This window comes from Pteronotus mesoamericanus, unplaced genomic scaffold (assembly GCF_021234165.1).
Source record: "Pteronotus mesoamericanus isolate MK-2021 breed Mesoamerican mustached bat unplaced genomic scaffold, CSHL_Meso_final scaffold_705, whole genome shotgun sequence".
Lineage (NCBI taxonomy): Eukaryota > Metazoa > Chordata > Mammalia > Chiroptera > Mormoopidae > Pteronotus > Pteronotus mesoamericanus.
This window is the reverse complement of record NW_026555326.1, coordinates 6,746,702-6,762,631: the sequence shown is the minus strand read 5'-3', so window position 1 is coordinate 6,762,631 and position 15,930 is coordinate 6,746,702. Positions and strand designations below refer to the sequence as shown.

At 52.3% G+C, this 15,930-nt stretch overlaps 1 protein-coding gene across 1 annotated transcript; it reads right to left on the bottom strand.

The window, feature by feature from the left end:
• Positions 1 to 1,664: 1,664 nt before the first annotated feature.
• On the bottom strand, positions 1,665 to 11,695 carry REN (renin). Its single transcript, XM_054562814.1, has 10 exons — positions 11,598 to 11,695; positions 8,400 to 8,550; positions 7,784 to 7,907; positions 7,081 to 7,199; positions 5,962 to 6,158; positions 4,155 to 4,163; positions 3,518 to 3,637; positions 2,977 to 3,121; positions 2,659 to 2,757; positions 1,665 to 2,031 (listed from the first exon to the last, which is right to left on the bottom strand). Exons 1-10 carry the CDS (start codon positions 11,693 to 11,695, stop codon positions 1,870 to 1,872), a joined length of 1,224 nt encoding a protein of 407 aa, XP_054418789.1. The 3' UTR covers positions 1,665 to 1,869.
• Positions 11,696 to 15,930: the final 4,235 nt, after the last annotated feature.

The following is a 15,930-nucleotide window of genomic DNA, read 5'->3' as shown; positions in this document are numbered from 1 at the left end:
CCGGCTGCAACCAAGAAGAGGTTGGCTTGGTTAGCCCACATGTACCCGGCTCTCTGCGTCCGGTCCCTGGACTCCTGGAAAAGGATCTGAGGCCCGTACCACATCTCAGTGGCGGTTCCTTGTAGGGAATCCCCCGGGCAAATATCCCCCTACACACACACACACACACACACACGCACACGCACACGCACGCACACGCAAGCACTCACAATGGAGAAGGAAGTTGGGTGATTCCTGTTAGAGGTGGATGTGCTAATGAGTATCTCACTAGTTACCAGCCTGGGAGAGCTCTCACTGCCCCACGCATAAAAGCGCTTATGGAGAAGGGACCCTTTTCTATTTCCCCAAGTTGTCCTTTTGTCCTATTGAGGAATCCCTCAACCACAAGACCCCATCATTATTGCTGTCTAGAATCCATCTCTGAGCTCTGCCGAGAGGAATTTCTGTGATGATAGAAATGTTCTACATAGTGTTGTCCACTCCAGTGGCCACTAGCCACATGTGAGTATCCAGCACTTGGAATATGACTAGTATGACATTTAATTTAATTTTAATGTAAATAGCCATGTGTGGTTATCATATTGGACAGTGTAGGAGATGATGGGTGAGAGCTGCATACTTAAGGCCAGGGAGCCCCAAGATGCAGAGTTAGAAAGGCCACTGACTCCCACCCTTCTTTTCGCAGTAAGGAAGTGAAGCCAGGCAGGCAACTGAACTCAGAGAATCATGTTCTTGGCTCTGCAGGACGACGCTGCCATGCAGGAATGCTGCCCCAGAGGAGCCCTGGGATTCCACACAATCTCCAGAGGCTGCCATTCTAGAGGTGTGGGGTTTGCTGTGTCCTGGCTGGGCTACTCAGTGCCTTACCCTTTTTGGTCAAAAGAGGGGTGAGCAGCTACCACAAAGAGGGACAGCATCAGTGGCTTCAGGTGGGTGCTGCCTCTCATTACCAGAGCTGGATATCTCTACAGACAGCCCAGTGGGTAGGAGTGGGAGAAGACTTTAGGCTGTCTCAAGTCCATGAGATGGAGCGAGAAGCGTATCTCTGTGCCTGGGAACATGCCAGGGTGTCAGGCGCTCTCCCTGCTGAGGCCGTCCATCCGCAAGTGGGACGGGGGAAAGCCCTCAGGGCCTGAGTCTGATGGGCTGGGTTTCAGTCTTGATTTTTCACACTTCACTGAGCGATCTCAGCCAAATGCCTTCCATTTTTTGAGCCTCAGTTTCCGCACATGTAAAAAGGGAGTATCAGTCAGATATCTGGTGGTGCATGTCTTTAGGTGATGGTGCCTTGGACTGCACTGTGAATGGCTCTTTTGGGGTTGGGGGGATTGTTCGGGGTCTGCCTTGCAGGAGAGGCATGACTGGCTAGCACAGCAGTGCAGAGCGTGAGCTTGGGGCTGGCTTCCGTGAGCTGGGAGCGAGCATCTGTCTGGCCCACAGCATAATGTCACAGCATTAGCCTTGGTCCTTGAGGGGTTGGAGGGGGCAAGGGGCTGGCTCTCTGCAAACTTCCCACCCAAGGTTGTGTAAACAACTCCACTTGTGCCCTGCAGACAGCAGGTGAGCATGTTTGTCATTCTGTGCCACATTCCTGTCTGCACATGATCATGTGGTTGCCCCTCCCTCTGTTTCAAACCCTAGTGGACTCAGGTGCAATAGGGCTATAAACATGAAATCTTTATTCTGTTTGTCCTCAAAGCAGGGAAGAGCTGGTGTGGGGGCAGGTGCTGGGGCAGGGCAGGTGCTGGTGCAGGAGGAGCTCCGCGCCCTGTGCTCCAACATAAGGACACAAGCACAGGCAGGGGCGGTCCCAGAGAGGTCTCCAGCTCTGGGCTAGGGCTGGGACCTTCGCCAGGGCAGCAGACGGCCTCAGTGGGCCAAAGCAAAGCCAATGCGATTGTTTCGCCGATCAAACTCTGTGTAGAACTTGCGGATGAAGCTGGCACCCAGGACCCAGACAGGCCCAGTGGGCGGTGGGACGTCCAGACCGTGGAGGGCCAGTGTGCACAGGTCATCATTACTGTAGGGGTCCTGGCAGGAAGCAAGAGGTTTTCCCCAGAGCCCATCAAGTGACGGTTCTGCCCTCACCTTCCCTGACTCCACGGGGCCTCTTCAGCAACATCCCTCTTCCTCTACCCCCTCCACACTGCACCTCCATTGCATCCTGGCTCTTTCAACTCATCGTGGATGGCACCCCTCCTAGACATAGTCACTGTGCTAGACTCCGGGCACACAATGCAGCAGGCCCAGCATTATGAACTTAGTGTATGGCAGAGCTTCTGATCCTAGGCAAGTTACTTAACATCTCTAAGTCTATTGAGTGTAAAATGAGGATTTTAATATAGGAACGGAGCATTCCTGGGAGCATTTGGTGAGAAAACAGAGCACCAAGCACAATGATTCCTAAACATGGCTGCACATTGGAATCACCTGGAAGATTTAAAAACACTAATGCCCCAGTGCCACCCCCAGAGGTTCTGATTTAATGGGTAGGGGATGTGGCTTGCCGTTGGGATTTTTAAATGCTCCCAGGCAATGCTGACAGCCAAGATTGAGAATTGCTGGCCTACTAGGAAATCTGTCACAATGACTCGTCCCTTTTTGAAGGCCCCTGCCCACACCTGCTGCCTGTCACCACGGGCCATGCTTGCACCTCACCTGTAACACGTAGTCTGCACTGGTGAGCGTGTAGGCTCTGCCTCCAAGGTGGAAGGAGATGTCAGGGAGTGTGGCCACCTGGTTACAGTTCACGACATACTGGGGGGAGAGTCAAGGGAGGCTCTTTGAGTGTGGGAAGCCTTCCAGCTTGTGGCCTGCCCCCACCCGGGGGGAACCCGGCCACATTCGAAGTGTGTGAGAGGTGAGGAAGAGGGGCCTGAAATCGCCTCATCTGGGAACTCGTGCTGCCGGGGGAGACTTTGGGTTCCGGGCGAATTAGCACTCTTCCAGCCCGGCGCTGCCTCTCTAGGTTCTTACTTCGTCTGTGCTCAGCTCCGTGGCCCCCAGGGTCTCCATGAGCAGCCTCAGGGAGCTGGTGGGGCCTGAGATGTAGGAGGCGCCGGTATCCACCACCGCCGGGCAGCCCTCTTCGCAGAGCAAGGTGGCTGACTTCACGGACACCCTAGGAGAGGCCACAGTCAGACAGACAGACGGACAGAAGGCTGATGGGGCGCCACCAGGCTGCGCAGCTTTTCTGAGTGAGGGCAGGAGATGGAAAGCCATGCTGGTGGCCCGGTGATTCAGTGAAGGATGGGCAAGGCGGGACCTGGGGGAGGGGAGGTGCTGTCCCCTCTCTCAGCCTGTGCTTGGTGACCCTCCGCCTCCTCTCAGCAGGCCTCTCCTTTCTGTCCCCCCCCATGTCGGTGCTCCCCATCCCTGGACAGAGCAAGCAGAGAGCAAATGCTGGCTGTGCCTTAAGCACTGGAGAGAGGGCGGGATGGCAACCTTGCCCTGTCCCCATCCCACCCTGAGCAGCAGCAGCATTTTGGGAGAGTAGAGAGTGTTAAGGATATCTGACCCTTTCATTTTGATCTGCCAGGAGCCGGTCTTGCTGACGCTCACGTAGTGGAAATTCCCTTGGTAATACTGGGGGTCGCTGCCTCCCAGCACAATCTCTCCCCCAAGCAGGTGGGAATTCCTAAAGGAAAGATCAGAGGTTCCTGGTGACATAGTGACCCCAGCAACAAGGGAAGCTGGGCCCAGGTGCAGGTGGGGCCCAGAAAGGCAGGATGGCGAGGCTGGGAAGCTGCAGCGCTTGCCGCTTCTCCACCTTTCTTGCCCCTCACCCAGCCCAGCCAGGGGAAGTTCCCTGATCATAGTCCAACTGCACCCAATAAAACATCCCTCTGGAGGTCACAGGAAAGAACAGGCACAAGGACAGGCCAGAATGCAAACAAGACAGAAACTGGCCCCGCCTTCACTTGGCTGCAGGTTGCTGTGGGTCGAACAGGTACATTGGAGGGCACTCAGGAGCTGTTGGGCAGGGCGGGGGGGGGGGGGGGGCTGGGGCTGGGGGGGGGCAGGAAGAAGGGACCCAGTATGTCAGCATCCAGCAGAGCCTGGGCCTGTGGGGTGAGTTTTGGGCAGGTGCGGGTGTGATTCCGGGCCAGGTGCTCTGGAAGGTCAGGGCCATGTTGGGGGGTTCACCTCCTTACTTGGAATTTCTGCAGAAAAAGAGACACAGTAGAAAGCCTTTGTTTCAGGAGAGACTTGCTAGCTTGTTTTTGGGAGGGTGGGCATTCTGCACTCTTCTTACCCCTTGGGCACGGGTGTCACCAAGACGTGAAGTCACTTGCCCGAAGTCATCCGGGCATTGAGTGGGGTGACTGGGGGACTGGAGCCAGGGCTCCTGGGGCCCACTCTGAAGTGGGACTCCATTGCCTTCCTCTCCTCCATTCTGCACAGTGACTCCCACAGCTCAGGGCCTAACTCAGGGCTGGCTTCCTGTGTGTGTGTGTGTGTGTGTGTGTGTGTGTGTGTGTGTGTGTGACAGAGAGAGAGAGAGAGAGAGAGAGAGAGAGAGAGAGAGAACAAGGGGCATGTGTACATGCTCTTGTGTACACAGGGGTATAGCTATATACATGCTACTTGTGTAAGTACATTAATTGCATTTTCACAAATCTCGTATGTATGTGAGCGTGCAGCACAAGTTCCCTCTGCCCCCTCCCAAGACTTCAGTATCTCTCTGGATGTTGCCTGAGTCAACAAAGTTGCCTTCCTCCCGGAGCTGGACCCTCCTCCCGGAGCTGGACCCTCCTCCCTTCCACGGTCTGCTGGCTCCTGTGCCCTCTGTTATCATCTGTTTCCCCGCATTTTCCATCCCTCACTTTCCAGCCTTCCCTCCACCTGCAAGCATGCTCAGGCATCCTCTAGCAATTAAAAATGCCCACCCTTCTTTTCTCTGCTTCGCTCTTCACCTCGGCCTGCATCCCCACCTGACGTTCCCTTCCCTCATGAATTTCTCAGGGGAGCCCGCACTTGCTCTTCCCATCCTGACACCCTGCTCACCTCTCAATTCCTTGCCATCTGGCCTTGCTCCACCTCTAAACCAGCTCACCTGGCTGCAGAGCCAGTTGATGGCCTTTTCTCAGTGTTTCCCTTTTTCTCACCAAATGAGACACTCTTCATTTTACCTTTGAGGTTTCTCTGGAGTTCAGCTCTCCTGCTACATCCTCACCGCCACTGGCCTGGTGTTCTTGCCCTTATGATTCTTGTCTCTAGCTCATTCCACCTTTCTAAACCCAGCCGTTTAAGCTGACAGTGGCTTCCCCAAGTCCAGCTGACCTGCACAGAAGCTCAGCCTGGAGTTGAAAAGCCCTACAGTTTCAGGCCTGTGCTACCTGCTCTTGTTCATCAAGTTGCCATGTTTTATGTCCTCCCTGCCAGACTGTAGGCTCTGTGAGGGCAGGACTCTGATTTGTACATTGCGTTTGTGGCTATACCCTCAGCACTTCGCACAGTGCTTGGCACCTAAGTGCCCAATATTGATTGAATCATTGATTAAGCAAACAAATGAAGGAATCGTGTATGAATGCCATCTGCTGTCTGTGTGTGAGAGGAACCATGGGCCCTCACAGGGAAGGTCGCCGGGTCCCAGCAATGCCTTACTTCCCATTGCCCCACCCGACCTTCTCTTCTTGTTCTAGAGCAGCGCTGTCTAACAGAACTTTCTATAATGATGGAGATGTTCTATGTTTATGCTATCCAATGTGGTAGCCAGTAGCCACTGTGGCTGCCGAGCACTTGAAATTTGGCTACTAAGGAGCTGAATGCCTAATTTTATTTAATTTTAATTTATTTAAATTTAAGAGGTGGGTTCCACATTGGATAGTGCATTTGCAGATATAGATTGAATACCACCTAATTGTGAACACATCAAAATCCTGGTCCAGCACTCCTCTTACTCTGCCAGCTCTCCTGCCTCTTTCCTCTCCCCGCCCCTGCCCCTAAGTCCAGGCGCACCTGCTGTAGTAGACAGAGAAGACATCCTCCTTTAGCACCCTCTGTGAGAGGATGTGGTCAAAGACGGGGATGACCCCCGCCACGGCCTGTGCAGGAAAGCCCATGCCCAGGACGCCATCAAACTTGGCCAGCATGAAGGGCATCAGGGGTAGCTCTGTCACCTCTCCAAATGTCTGCGTCACCGTGATTCCGCCCACCTGTGGGAGGAAGGACCAGAGGAAACCAAGCTTACTGCCCTCCCCTGGCCAGGGTCTAGCCTCAGTTTTCAGACCAGGGGCCTTAGGGATGCACATGTTCCAGGGATAGCAACTTGGGGTAAGACCATATCATCAATCTCCATGCATACCCTCTCCCCAACATGCATCTCGGCTGTTGGGTCCACAGAGAACTGAGGTTGCCCAGTGACTGGAAGGGGCAGAGGCTGAGAAGGTGGTACTGCCAAGCAGTAACAGAAAAAGAGGCTGGGAGCTCCCACGCCTCCTCCTCGATGGCCCAGCTTTCCCTTCAGCAGGACTGGGTCTCAGGCCCCGCCCCCATTGTGGGCTCAGGGCTTCTTCAGCAGAGCCAGGCCTGCCTTTCGTGCTCCTTTCCCCCCGAGTCCACAGAGGGTTAAGGGCTCACACCGACTCTTCCTCTCAGCAAGCAGCCCTTCCCTAACTCTGACAGAGCGGAACTGGAGAAACCCTAGAAGGGGGAAAGGGCCAGACACAGACCCTAATCCTAAACTCTCGCGTTAACTATGACCTTAGAACCTGTGGCTGGCCCCAAAACTGACCCTGACCACAATGTCAACAGTGCTGCTGACCCTGACTCTGCCTCTGATTTCAGGCTAGGGTCTGGCGAAGAGCTCAGTCAGAGTTAGGTGACCTCAGGCAGGTTACTTGACCGGGGACCATGGGGCTTGGACAAACCCTATGTCTGAGTTAGAGGCAAAAGCCTCTATAAATCACCCAGTGTTGAGCCAGGAGCTCAGGTTTGTTCTGTTCAGTGGCAGAGCCCGTCCTCAGACTCCAAGGTGAACTGGATGACACCTTTCCCAAGCATGGACCCTAGGGTGGCAGGAGAGATCTGGTGACACGAAGGGCAAGGGGTCAGATGACCTGGGCTGGTCCCACTTACAGTCACTGTGTCCTGGCTCAGGAAGCCTTTGACTTTTCCAGATCCATAGTGGATGGTGAATTCTGTCCCATTCTCCATGTAGCTGGAGGATTCCGAGGAGTCATAGAGGCTGTGAATCTCTGGCAGAGGGAAAAAGGCTCAGGTCTGTCCCAGAGAGGTCCACCTCTGGGAGCGGGGGCTGGGAGGCAGGTGTGTACGGGTGTGGCCTGTGTGGTTGAGGACTTAGGTGCAGGGATGGGGTGGTCCTGAGGTCAGCGGGAGGCTTGGGAAAATGTGTTTTATCCATCAAGGACTATATTTCTTGGGCCCCTGATATGTGCCTATGTCTGAGAATTTTGTCTCAAATGAAGCATTTTAAAGTAATTTCTAACACTGGTGTAAGGAGAAGATTCTGGTTGGAGTAAGCACTCAGTAGGTCGTTGGCTGAGGATAGGGCTGGAGGAGCCCAGGTGCCTGGAGGTTCCCAGGAAGGGCAGAAATGGCCTTCTTGGTGGGCTGGGGTGTCCGGAAGCATGTTTTTTTTTCTTTGATGGCCATATCGGGAAAACAGGGGACATTTCCCTCTCTCCTCCCAGGGGCCGGCCGTGGGAGCAGAGGCAGGGAGGAAACAGCTCAAACGGTAGCCGGAGGGATTTCACTGGGCGCAAGGCAGGACTGCCCAGGCAGGGGGCTGGGGACAGGTGCCACAGGCCCTGGGGCTCACCACAGGCTGTGTAGAGAGGGCTGCACTTCGTGGAGGGCACCCAGAGGTTGGCCGATCCCGTGTCAAAAATGACTTTGAAGGTCTGGGGTGGGGTGCCAATGCCAATTTCGCCGTAGTACTGGGTCTGTAGGGATGGAGGGAAGAGGCTGCTGGAGGGACCTGGGGAGCCTTGCCTTGCAGGCTGGCTCGATACCCTGCTTGGCACTCGGGGTGGGATTGGCAGATCACACAGCCTCCGGTGGGGGCCTTACCACTGCCTGTGACTTCCCAGGAAGTGAGACAAGAAGGCAAAATAAAAATAGTGAAAACAAAGTAGGAAGGTCCCCGCCCCTTGAGGAACAACCGACTTAGTAAGCAGTGGTTTGTGCTGAGCCTGGTCACAGAAACCTCCTACCCACCAGTGACTCCTGGGCCTGAATGCCTGAGTTCCACACCTAACCCTGCTTCTGGGCTCTTTCCTGCCCTCTGTGTCTCAGGCTTTCCAGCTGTAAAGTGGGAATTCGGTAGTGTGCTTAGTGCTCCTCAGCAACTCAGTCAAAGGCAGCCCAGAGGGAGCAGAGAAAGCCTTAGGCCAAGACCGAAAGGAGGTCGGAGGAACAAGGTTCCGAGCACTCACGTCCAGGTAGTTGGTGAGGACCACAGGAGATGTGCTGTTGCTGAAGGAGAGTCTCGTGGAGAGCTGGCTTGCTTCAGCCCTGAGCCTGGTCACATCCACGCCGCGCTCCTTCAGGCTTTCCCGGACTGACGGCATTTTCTTGAGGAAGATTCTGACCCGGAGTGGAGAAAATAAAAAGAGAAGAGCTCTGTACTCCCCCAGAACAATGTAGAGTCCCTGGAGCATCAAGGACCATGACTCCTCACCTTGGCCCAGGCACCCAAGAATCACTCTTGCACCCTTAGGCCTCTGAAGGAAAACTGGCAAACCTCCATGAGTCACCTGCACTAGTATTAAATAGCCTGAAACTACCTTCCTCCTGTTGTCTAATTTTGATCACTGCAAGGCAGGCCATTTGTTTGTTCATTCATTCATTTATTCATTATTTCATAATCACATGTTGAACACCTCTTCTGTGCCTGCACTGAGTTGGAGACTAGAGATGTAAAGATAAAGGTCCTTGCTGCGTTGAAGGAGCCCCATCCGGGGGGCAACAAAGGAGGAAACACAATGACAATCCCTCTAATTAGAGAAGGCTGGGTGGGAGTGCCCCCTCCAGCGGGGCACGAGGAGGCAGTGCCACTTGAGGCCTGTAGGTGGCAGCAGACACCCGCAGCAGCCTGGGGGGCTCCACGGGGAAGCCAGGGGCAGGTGCTCAGCCAGGGCTGTGGGCTGCAGTGGACCCACGAATTGGGGGGAGCGGGGAGAGAGATCAAGAGATATCGAGAGATATCGACACCTCCAGAGTGCCTGTGCACCCTGTCCTTGGAAAGATGTGCCTTTCTGAGCCTAATCCCACTCCCTTGGCCTCTTGTCCTGAGATCTTCCAACCTCCTTTGGAGGCAGAAAGAGACCTGAAAAACTCACACCCCCATGTAACCCTCATGACAACTCCGCAGACTAGGGTTGTTCTCACTTAATGAGGAGGAAATGGAGGTTCACAGGGGCGAGGTGGCTCAGCTGGAACTGGGACTCTAAGCGGCGTGGCCCCTATTTACTGTACAGCGTCCTCTGTACTCTGGCGGGAAGGCTGCTTGCCACAGCCGGAAGGAAGATGTCTCTAGCTGTTAGTGAGGCAGGCAGGTCCCAGGATTGCAGTTCCATTTATGGGGAATCCCTCAGCTGCCAGTCCTCCTGTGCTGATAGTCTTCCTCATCCTCCGTGCCCCATTTAGCCCATAAATATGAATACCATTTATATTCCATATGGAAGTCATGTTTCCTATGCCTGTCAGTGTGACATTTTATTGGACATGACTCGTCATATGTCACAGTTTACTATTCAAAAAGTATTTTTGCAATTATGATCTTATTCGATTCTCAGCCATCCCACAAGGGGTAATTTTATTATTCCCATTTTACAGATGGGGACATGGAGGAGCAGAGAAGGCTTGACCCCAAAGAGGGTGCATTTTCCACTCTTTACTCTGGAGAGCTTCTGCTCTAGACCTTCACTTTACCATTCTCTTTTCAGAAAGCTCCTTTCCTCCCCCCGCCCCGCCCCCCAGTTCTTTCATCCTCCAATCCTTCAAAGCCCAGCGTTCACCCTCACTCCCAGGACACTTGCCTGTGCTCTCCAGTTCACACTGGCCTCACCTTTGCTCAGGCTCCTTCCCCGTGTTCCCTGGGTGCTCACAGCCAGCACTGGGCTTACAGAGGCGGTGCACCCCGGCGGTGAAGGCGGTCACGGTGGGGATGTGCTTGAGTTCCGTACTCCCTGTGTAGTTCTGAGCACCTTACCTAACCTCTCTGGGTCTTGTCTGAGCCCCCATGAACTCCTCTCTACAAAGGGACTTAATGGTAATACCTACCTCAGAGAATCGCTGCACAAATTAAATGAACTGCCCACAGCTCGATAAATGTAAATTGTGTATGTAAAAGGCCGTGAAAGCACCTTGAGAATATGGAGTCCTGTATTCGGATCTCCCAAAGTGTCGGGCATAAGGTTCATCCCATAGCAGGTGGCAAAATCCTTACAACTGGGTTCCAAAGTCCCGAATCCCTCTCCACTGCTGGCCCCATCCCACTTTTCTTCTCTTTTTGAGGAGAACAAGGGAGAATTTTTTTTTTTTACCTCTCTCTGCCTTTACCCTGGGGGTGGAGGCTGCAGCCAGACACCTGCTGCTGGGATGTCCCCAGCTTCTCACCCCACCCCCCAAACCCAGTTACTCTCTGGGAGCCTAAGAGCAGGAAAGGAGGCTTTGGAAACAAAAGGCCCAGTGCATATCAAGGTGTGGCCTCCACATGTGACCTCCCTGAGCCTCAGTGTCTCCACCTGTAAAATGGGATTGTTGGGAGGATGATTTGAGATGAGCTATGTGAAACCCTAAGTGTTTTACAGGCTTAGCACTATTACTTTTAGTAAAATCTGACCTTTTACCTGAAGATCTTGTGGTCCATCTGCACTCCCCAAACAGAAACCCCTTTCTCCATGGCGCCCTGTCCACTCTGCCTCTCCCCTTGGTAGCCCTAACGGACTGCTTGTTCCCACAGGGCCTGGCTCCGCACATGGGTGTGAGTTAAGTCTTTCTCCTCCCTCCTTTGGGCTGCCTTACGCCCTTTCCCGGCCTCTGTGGCAGCCCACCCGGTGGTACCGTGACCGCTGGGTTTTGCCAGCGTGTTGGGGTCGTGCTGAGGGCTATCTCATTAAATCTGCAAAGCAGCTCCAGTGAAGTAGGTGCTGTCATTACCCCTGTTTTAAAAATGGTAAACTGAGACCTGGAGAAGTTAAGTAATTTGCCTCTGGTTCCAGAGCTTATTACGGTAGTTCTGTTAGTGGAGCAGAATTTAAACCAGGACAGTTCAGCCCTGGAGGCCTTGCATTTAAGCGCTACCTTGTGCTTCCTCCCTAATAGACTTCACCATCGCATACCCTTCCTATAATTAGGCGCCGAGCATGCAAGCCTGTCTTGATGCTCTGAGTCCCCCCAGTGCCTTGCATGGTGATCTGTGCAGGAAGCAAAGCATGTGGCTTCCAGGCCTGATGAGTGCCACTCCTGGGCTGTGTGACATTGGACGAGTCACCTGACCTCTCTGAATGGGACTATACCCCCCTGCCCAAGTGGTCATGTGGACAGGATGACATCACATACCTGAAAACCAGCAGTACCAGGAAAGTGGAAACACATATGCCCCTGCCACCCTCCCTCACCCCAGTTACCGTCTGAAGGCGCCAGTGTCCACACGGAGACTGAAGGCGCAGGAGCCCCAGAACAGCAGCAGGAGCCCCCAGCAAGGCATTCTGCTCCATCGGTCCATGCTTTCCTGGGGTCCCTGGCTCTCTCTGGGGTCCACGGAAGCCTGTGGCTCCCAGAGCCCTTCTCCTTTTATACTCTCCACGCTTGGGATGGTGGCAGTTCTACTCTGCCCTGATTTATTACCCTGGGGCAGATGGCAGGGCAGCCAATAATAACCACCCATGGGACTGAGCTAGGTGGTTGAAGGGTGACCAGGTTTCCCACGTGGAGCAGAGGAGCTGGAGGAAGTAGGGCTGTGGGAACGCAGCGCTCTACCCAGTGACTGCAGCAGCCCGGACGTGACCTGGCCCTGGACCCCCAGAGGGGAGACAGGCTGATGAGAAACAGCATAGCTCAGGAGCAAAGTCAGGGCTGGGACTGGCATACAACCTGCGTTTCCAACCCCCTGCAAGGCTCCACCCCCATGCCCTCGAAGCTTCATCCTCTGTATTAACCTTGGCTATGCCCCGACTGGCTTCTGCCAGACCGCATCTCAGTGTTCCCATCTGGAACACGGGTGGCTCCTGCTGGCTTGCTCCCCTACGACCCAGACCTCTCTGCTGCCACCTTCCAGGCTTCTGTCAGCGGTGGCTATTTATGAGAAAGTGCACCTAGCATAGCCCTCAGGAAGCAGGGAGCTGCAGGCAAGGACTGTGTCTGTGCTCCGTGGACCTGGGGTTGATGGGAGGGAAGGACAGCCCTCAGGGACTTGGGAGGCTTCGGCAGAAGAATGAGGTAAGGCAGCTGCTCTTCCAACTTCTAGTTCTGACTCTACCACAAACTTGCTATATGACACTGGACCCCTTCTTTCCCCTCTCTGGGCCTCAGTTCCTAAATATGTACAATGAAGCACATGCTTGGTCACCCCCAGGGTGCCTTCCTGCTCAGACGCTCATATTTGTTCTGGGTCTTCAGAGTACAGAGGGCTCTCTGCACCAACTGTGGGTGGTAAAGCCTTTTCAGAAAAATTTCCCTCTATCGATTTTATTTTATTGTTTTAATCCTCACCCAGGGATATGTCCACTGATATTTACAGAGAGAGGGAGGGAGGGAGGAAGATGGAGAAAGGAGCATCTATTGGTTGCCTCCTGTATGCACCCTGAATAGGTATCGAACCCGCAACCCAGGTTAGGTATGTGCCCTGACCAAAAATCTAACCAGGATTCCAGATAGGTAAAAGGTTACCACCTTTTGGGTAACAAGATGACGCTCCAACCAACTGAGCCACACTGTCCAGGGCAGGCAGTAAAGACTTAATTGGAGGAGCTCATCTCTCTTGCTAATGTGCTTACTATTGAATGTTTGGGCCTCAAAAATTATAACACTCTCACCAAATCATGGCAGAATTTGGTATTTCTTGGTGTACACTCTAACTGAAGAATTTTTGGGCATGGCAGTTAGTTGGCAGTGAGGGAAGTATTTGAGGGCAGAGGGAGACTTTTTAGAACCTCTTAAGTGGGAAATCTGTCTTTTCAGATGGACTATTTATTAAGCATTGCCATAGGTTTCTGTGCTCTTTCATTCATTACAAAATATTCATTCACTGAGCATTTATGATTTGTCAAACACTTTTTGAGATGCTGGAGTCACAAAGGTAGCAAAAGTAAACCTAGTTTCTGCCCTTGTGGAGATAGAATGTTCTCATCACAACACAAATGTAAAATGTTGAGTTGGCCAAAAAGTCCATTTAGGGTTTTTTTCCCCATAAAATAAAAGACACAGTTTTCATTTTCACAAGTAATTATTGATTTGGATAGTTTGAGTATGTCAGCTATCTTCCATGTGGTATAATGTTGATTATTCTCAACTAATGTCTTGATTTGATCACTATTAACTTCAAATGGTCTACCCAACAGTGGAGCATCGTCCAACGAGAAATCTCCAGCATGAAACTTCACAAACCACTTTTGACATGGTTGATCAGTCACTGCACCTTCTCCATACACTGCATAAATCTTTTGTTGAATTTCAGTTGCATTTTTACCTTTCTTGAAATAAAAAAGCATAATATGCCAAAAATGATGCGTATTTTCTTCCATCTTCAATGTTAAAGTGGCTACACGAAAATTCACCAGTTTTGATGTTTATTTTAAATGTACGCTGCTATGACAGCTGTCACAATACAATCTAACAAAAATTGTTTCAAGGGAAGTTAAAGACAAGTAAGTGCTACTGTAGCCCCGTTACAGAGAAAACCAAACAACTTTTTGGCCAACCCGACGTACTAACAATGACCAGTACCAGCCAACGAACTTCAGGCAGGTTCCCCCAAGGATATTACTTGTGATCTGAAGGTTGCACTGGCAGCACTGAAGAGCTGAAGAGGGGAAGAAGAGTTCCAATGGGAATAGCGTGAGCAAAGGCCCTGGGCAGAGAGGGAGCATGGTGAAAATGAGGGCCTACAGAGAGGACCATGTGGCTAAACAGGGCGGAGAGGGGGGTGGGGTGAGAGGTGGGACGGGGGCAGCAGAGGATGAGAAGATCTAGCACTTACTGCATTCAGAGTAATATATGCTAGGCACCATTTTAAGTGCTTAATGCATTTCATTCTTAGAACAACTACATGAGGTAGTACCATTATTACTCCATTTTTTAAAAAGATTTTATTTATTTTTAGATAGAGGGGAAGGGAGGGAGAGTTGCGTCAATGTGTGGTTGCCTCTTGTGCACCCGCTACTGGGGACCTGGCCAGCAACCCAGGCATGTGCCCTGGCTGGGAATCAAGCTGGAGACCCTTTGGTTTGCAGGCCGGCACTCAGTCCACTCAGCCACACCAGCCAGGGCTATTACTCCATTTTATAGGTGAGGAAATCAAGATAGGAGGAATCAGAAAGTAATTTGCTTAGGGTCACACTGACAACAAGTGATGAAGTCAGGCTATAAATTTAGGCAGTATGACCTAGAACTCATTATGTAGCTGACTAGAATGTCAAACCATAAAAGTTCTTGAACTCCATGCTATGTTTACCCTAAAAGAAGTGGGTGAACAGGTTAAAGAGAGAATGATGATATAATTAAATATGTTTGCAAACGTATTTATGGCCTAGCAAGGACTTGGGAATGGTCCAGAGTCACGTGGCATATGCCAGTTACAGGAAGTGTGGCAGTTGAACTAGCACGGTGGGCATGGTTGCGATAGAGACGACTGGATGGGGCTGAGAGACATTTAGGAAAGAAAATCTGCAGGATCGGGTGATGGGTTGGATATGAGGAATGAGGGAGATGCTGGACGCATGCTCAAAGAGGGGGTACAATGGAAGAGAACCAGGATTCCAGAAAGGAAGAGGGTCAGGGAGACCATGAGTTTGAGACTCTGTAAGGGCCAGGTTCCTTTGAGATATCCCTGGAGTGATGTTAGAGGGCAGGCGCATATAGGGACCTGGGTAAAAGATTTGTGTGTTACTTTTATGGGTGGTTGATGCCACAGGTATGAATGAAAGTAGCCAGGGAAGAGGGTGGAGAACAAGAAGGCCCAGACTCCAAGCTTTAATGGACCAGTGGTGGAGGAAGAGTCTGCAGAGGACACCAAAGAGGGGAGGCCAGAAGGTGGGAAGAAACAGGCGCCCCTGAAGGGAGGGAGGAGAACGGTAAGGAGGACAGTGAGCAGTGGTGGTGCCGCCACCAGCGCAGATAAGATGGGTTAAGACAGAGACACATAGCCATGGGTGCTTTTAGTGGAGCGGTTCTGGTGATACAGACAATGGAATCCGGGCAGGGATGGAAGGAGAGGGATGAGGGCAGTACATGTAGCAGAGCAGCTGTTTTCAGAAGTGGGGCTGTAAAGAAAGGGGAAGAGGGTAACCGCTGGAGGGGAATGAGGACAAAGTGAAGGGGTTTTCTCTCTCTCTCCTCTTTCTTCCTCCCTCCTTCTTTTCCTTCCTTTCGCTTCTCTTCTCCTCTCTCACTGCCTCCCCCTTTTCCTCCCCCTTTCTAATGATAGGAAGGAGCTGACTCTATGTAAAGGCATAGAAAGGCCTCCTTTGAGAGGAAGGGATAATCAATGCAATAGGATTCCTTAGATGGCAGGAGCACATGGGTGGTATACACTGGGACAGGAGGGAAGGTGGGGATGTGCGGAGTCTGTAGTTTATCTGCTTGGTATTGGAAGCTGAGGGATTTTCTGTCTGGTGACTGTTTTCTGGAAGCAAGGACTTCTCCTGGAGTTGGGAATGGGAGGGAATTTGGAGGCATGAGGGTGATGGTGAAAGTTTGAAATAATTATGGAATGTGGAAGGTGGGAAGAAGTTGACCAGGAAC

Coding starts and splice junctions, on each gene's coding strand:
- REN (XM_054562814.1), bottom strand. CDS start 11,695: ATGGACCGATGGAGCAGAATGCCTTGCTGGGGGCTCCTGCTGCTGTTC. Junction 8,551..11,597: donor GACACTGGCGCCTTCAGACG/GTAACTGGGGTG, acceptor ACTCCGGGTCAG/AATCTTCCTCAAGAAAATGC. Junction 7,200..7,783: donor CCCTCTCTACACAGCCTGTG/GTGAGCCCCAGG, acceptor TCCCTCTGCCAG/AGATTCACAGCCTCTATGAC.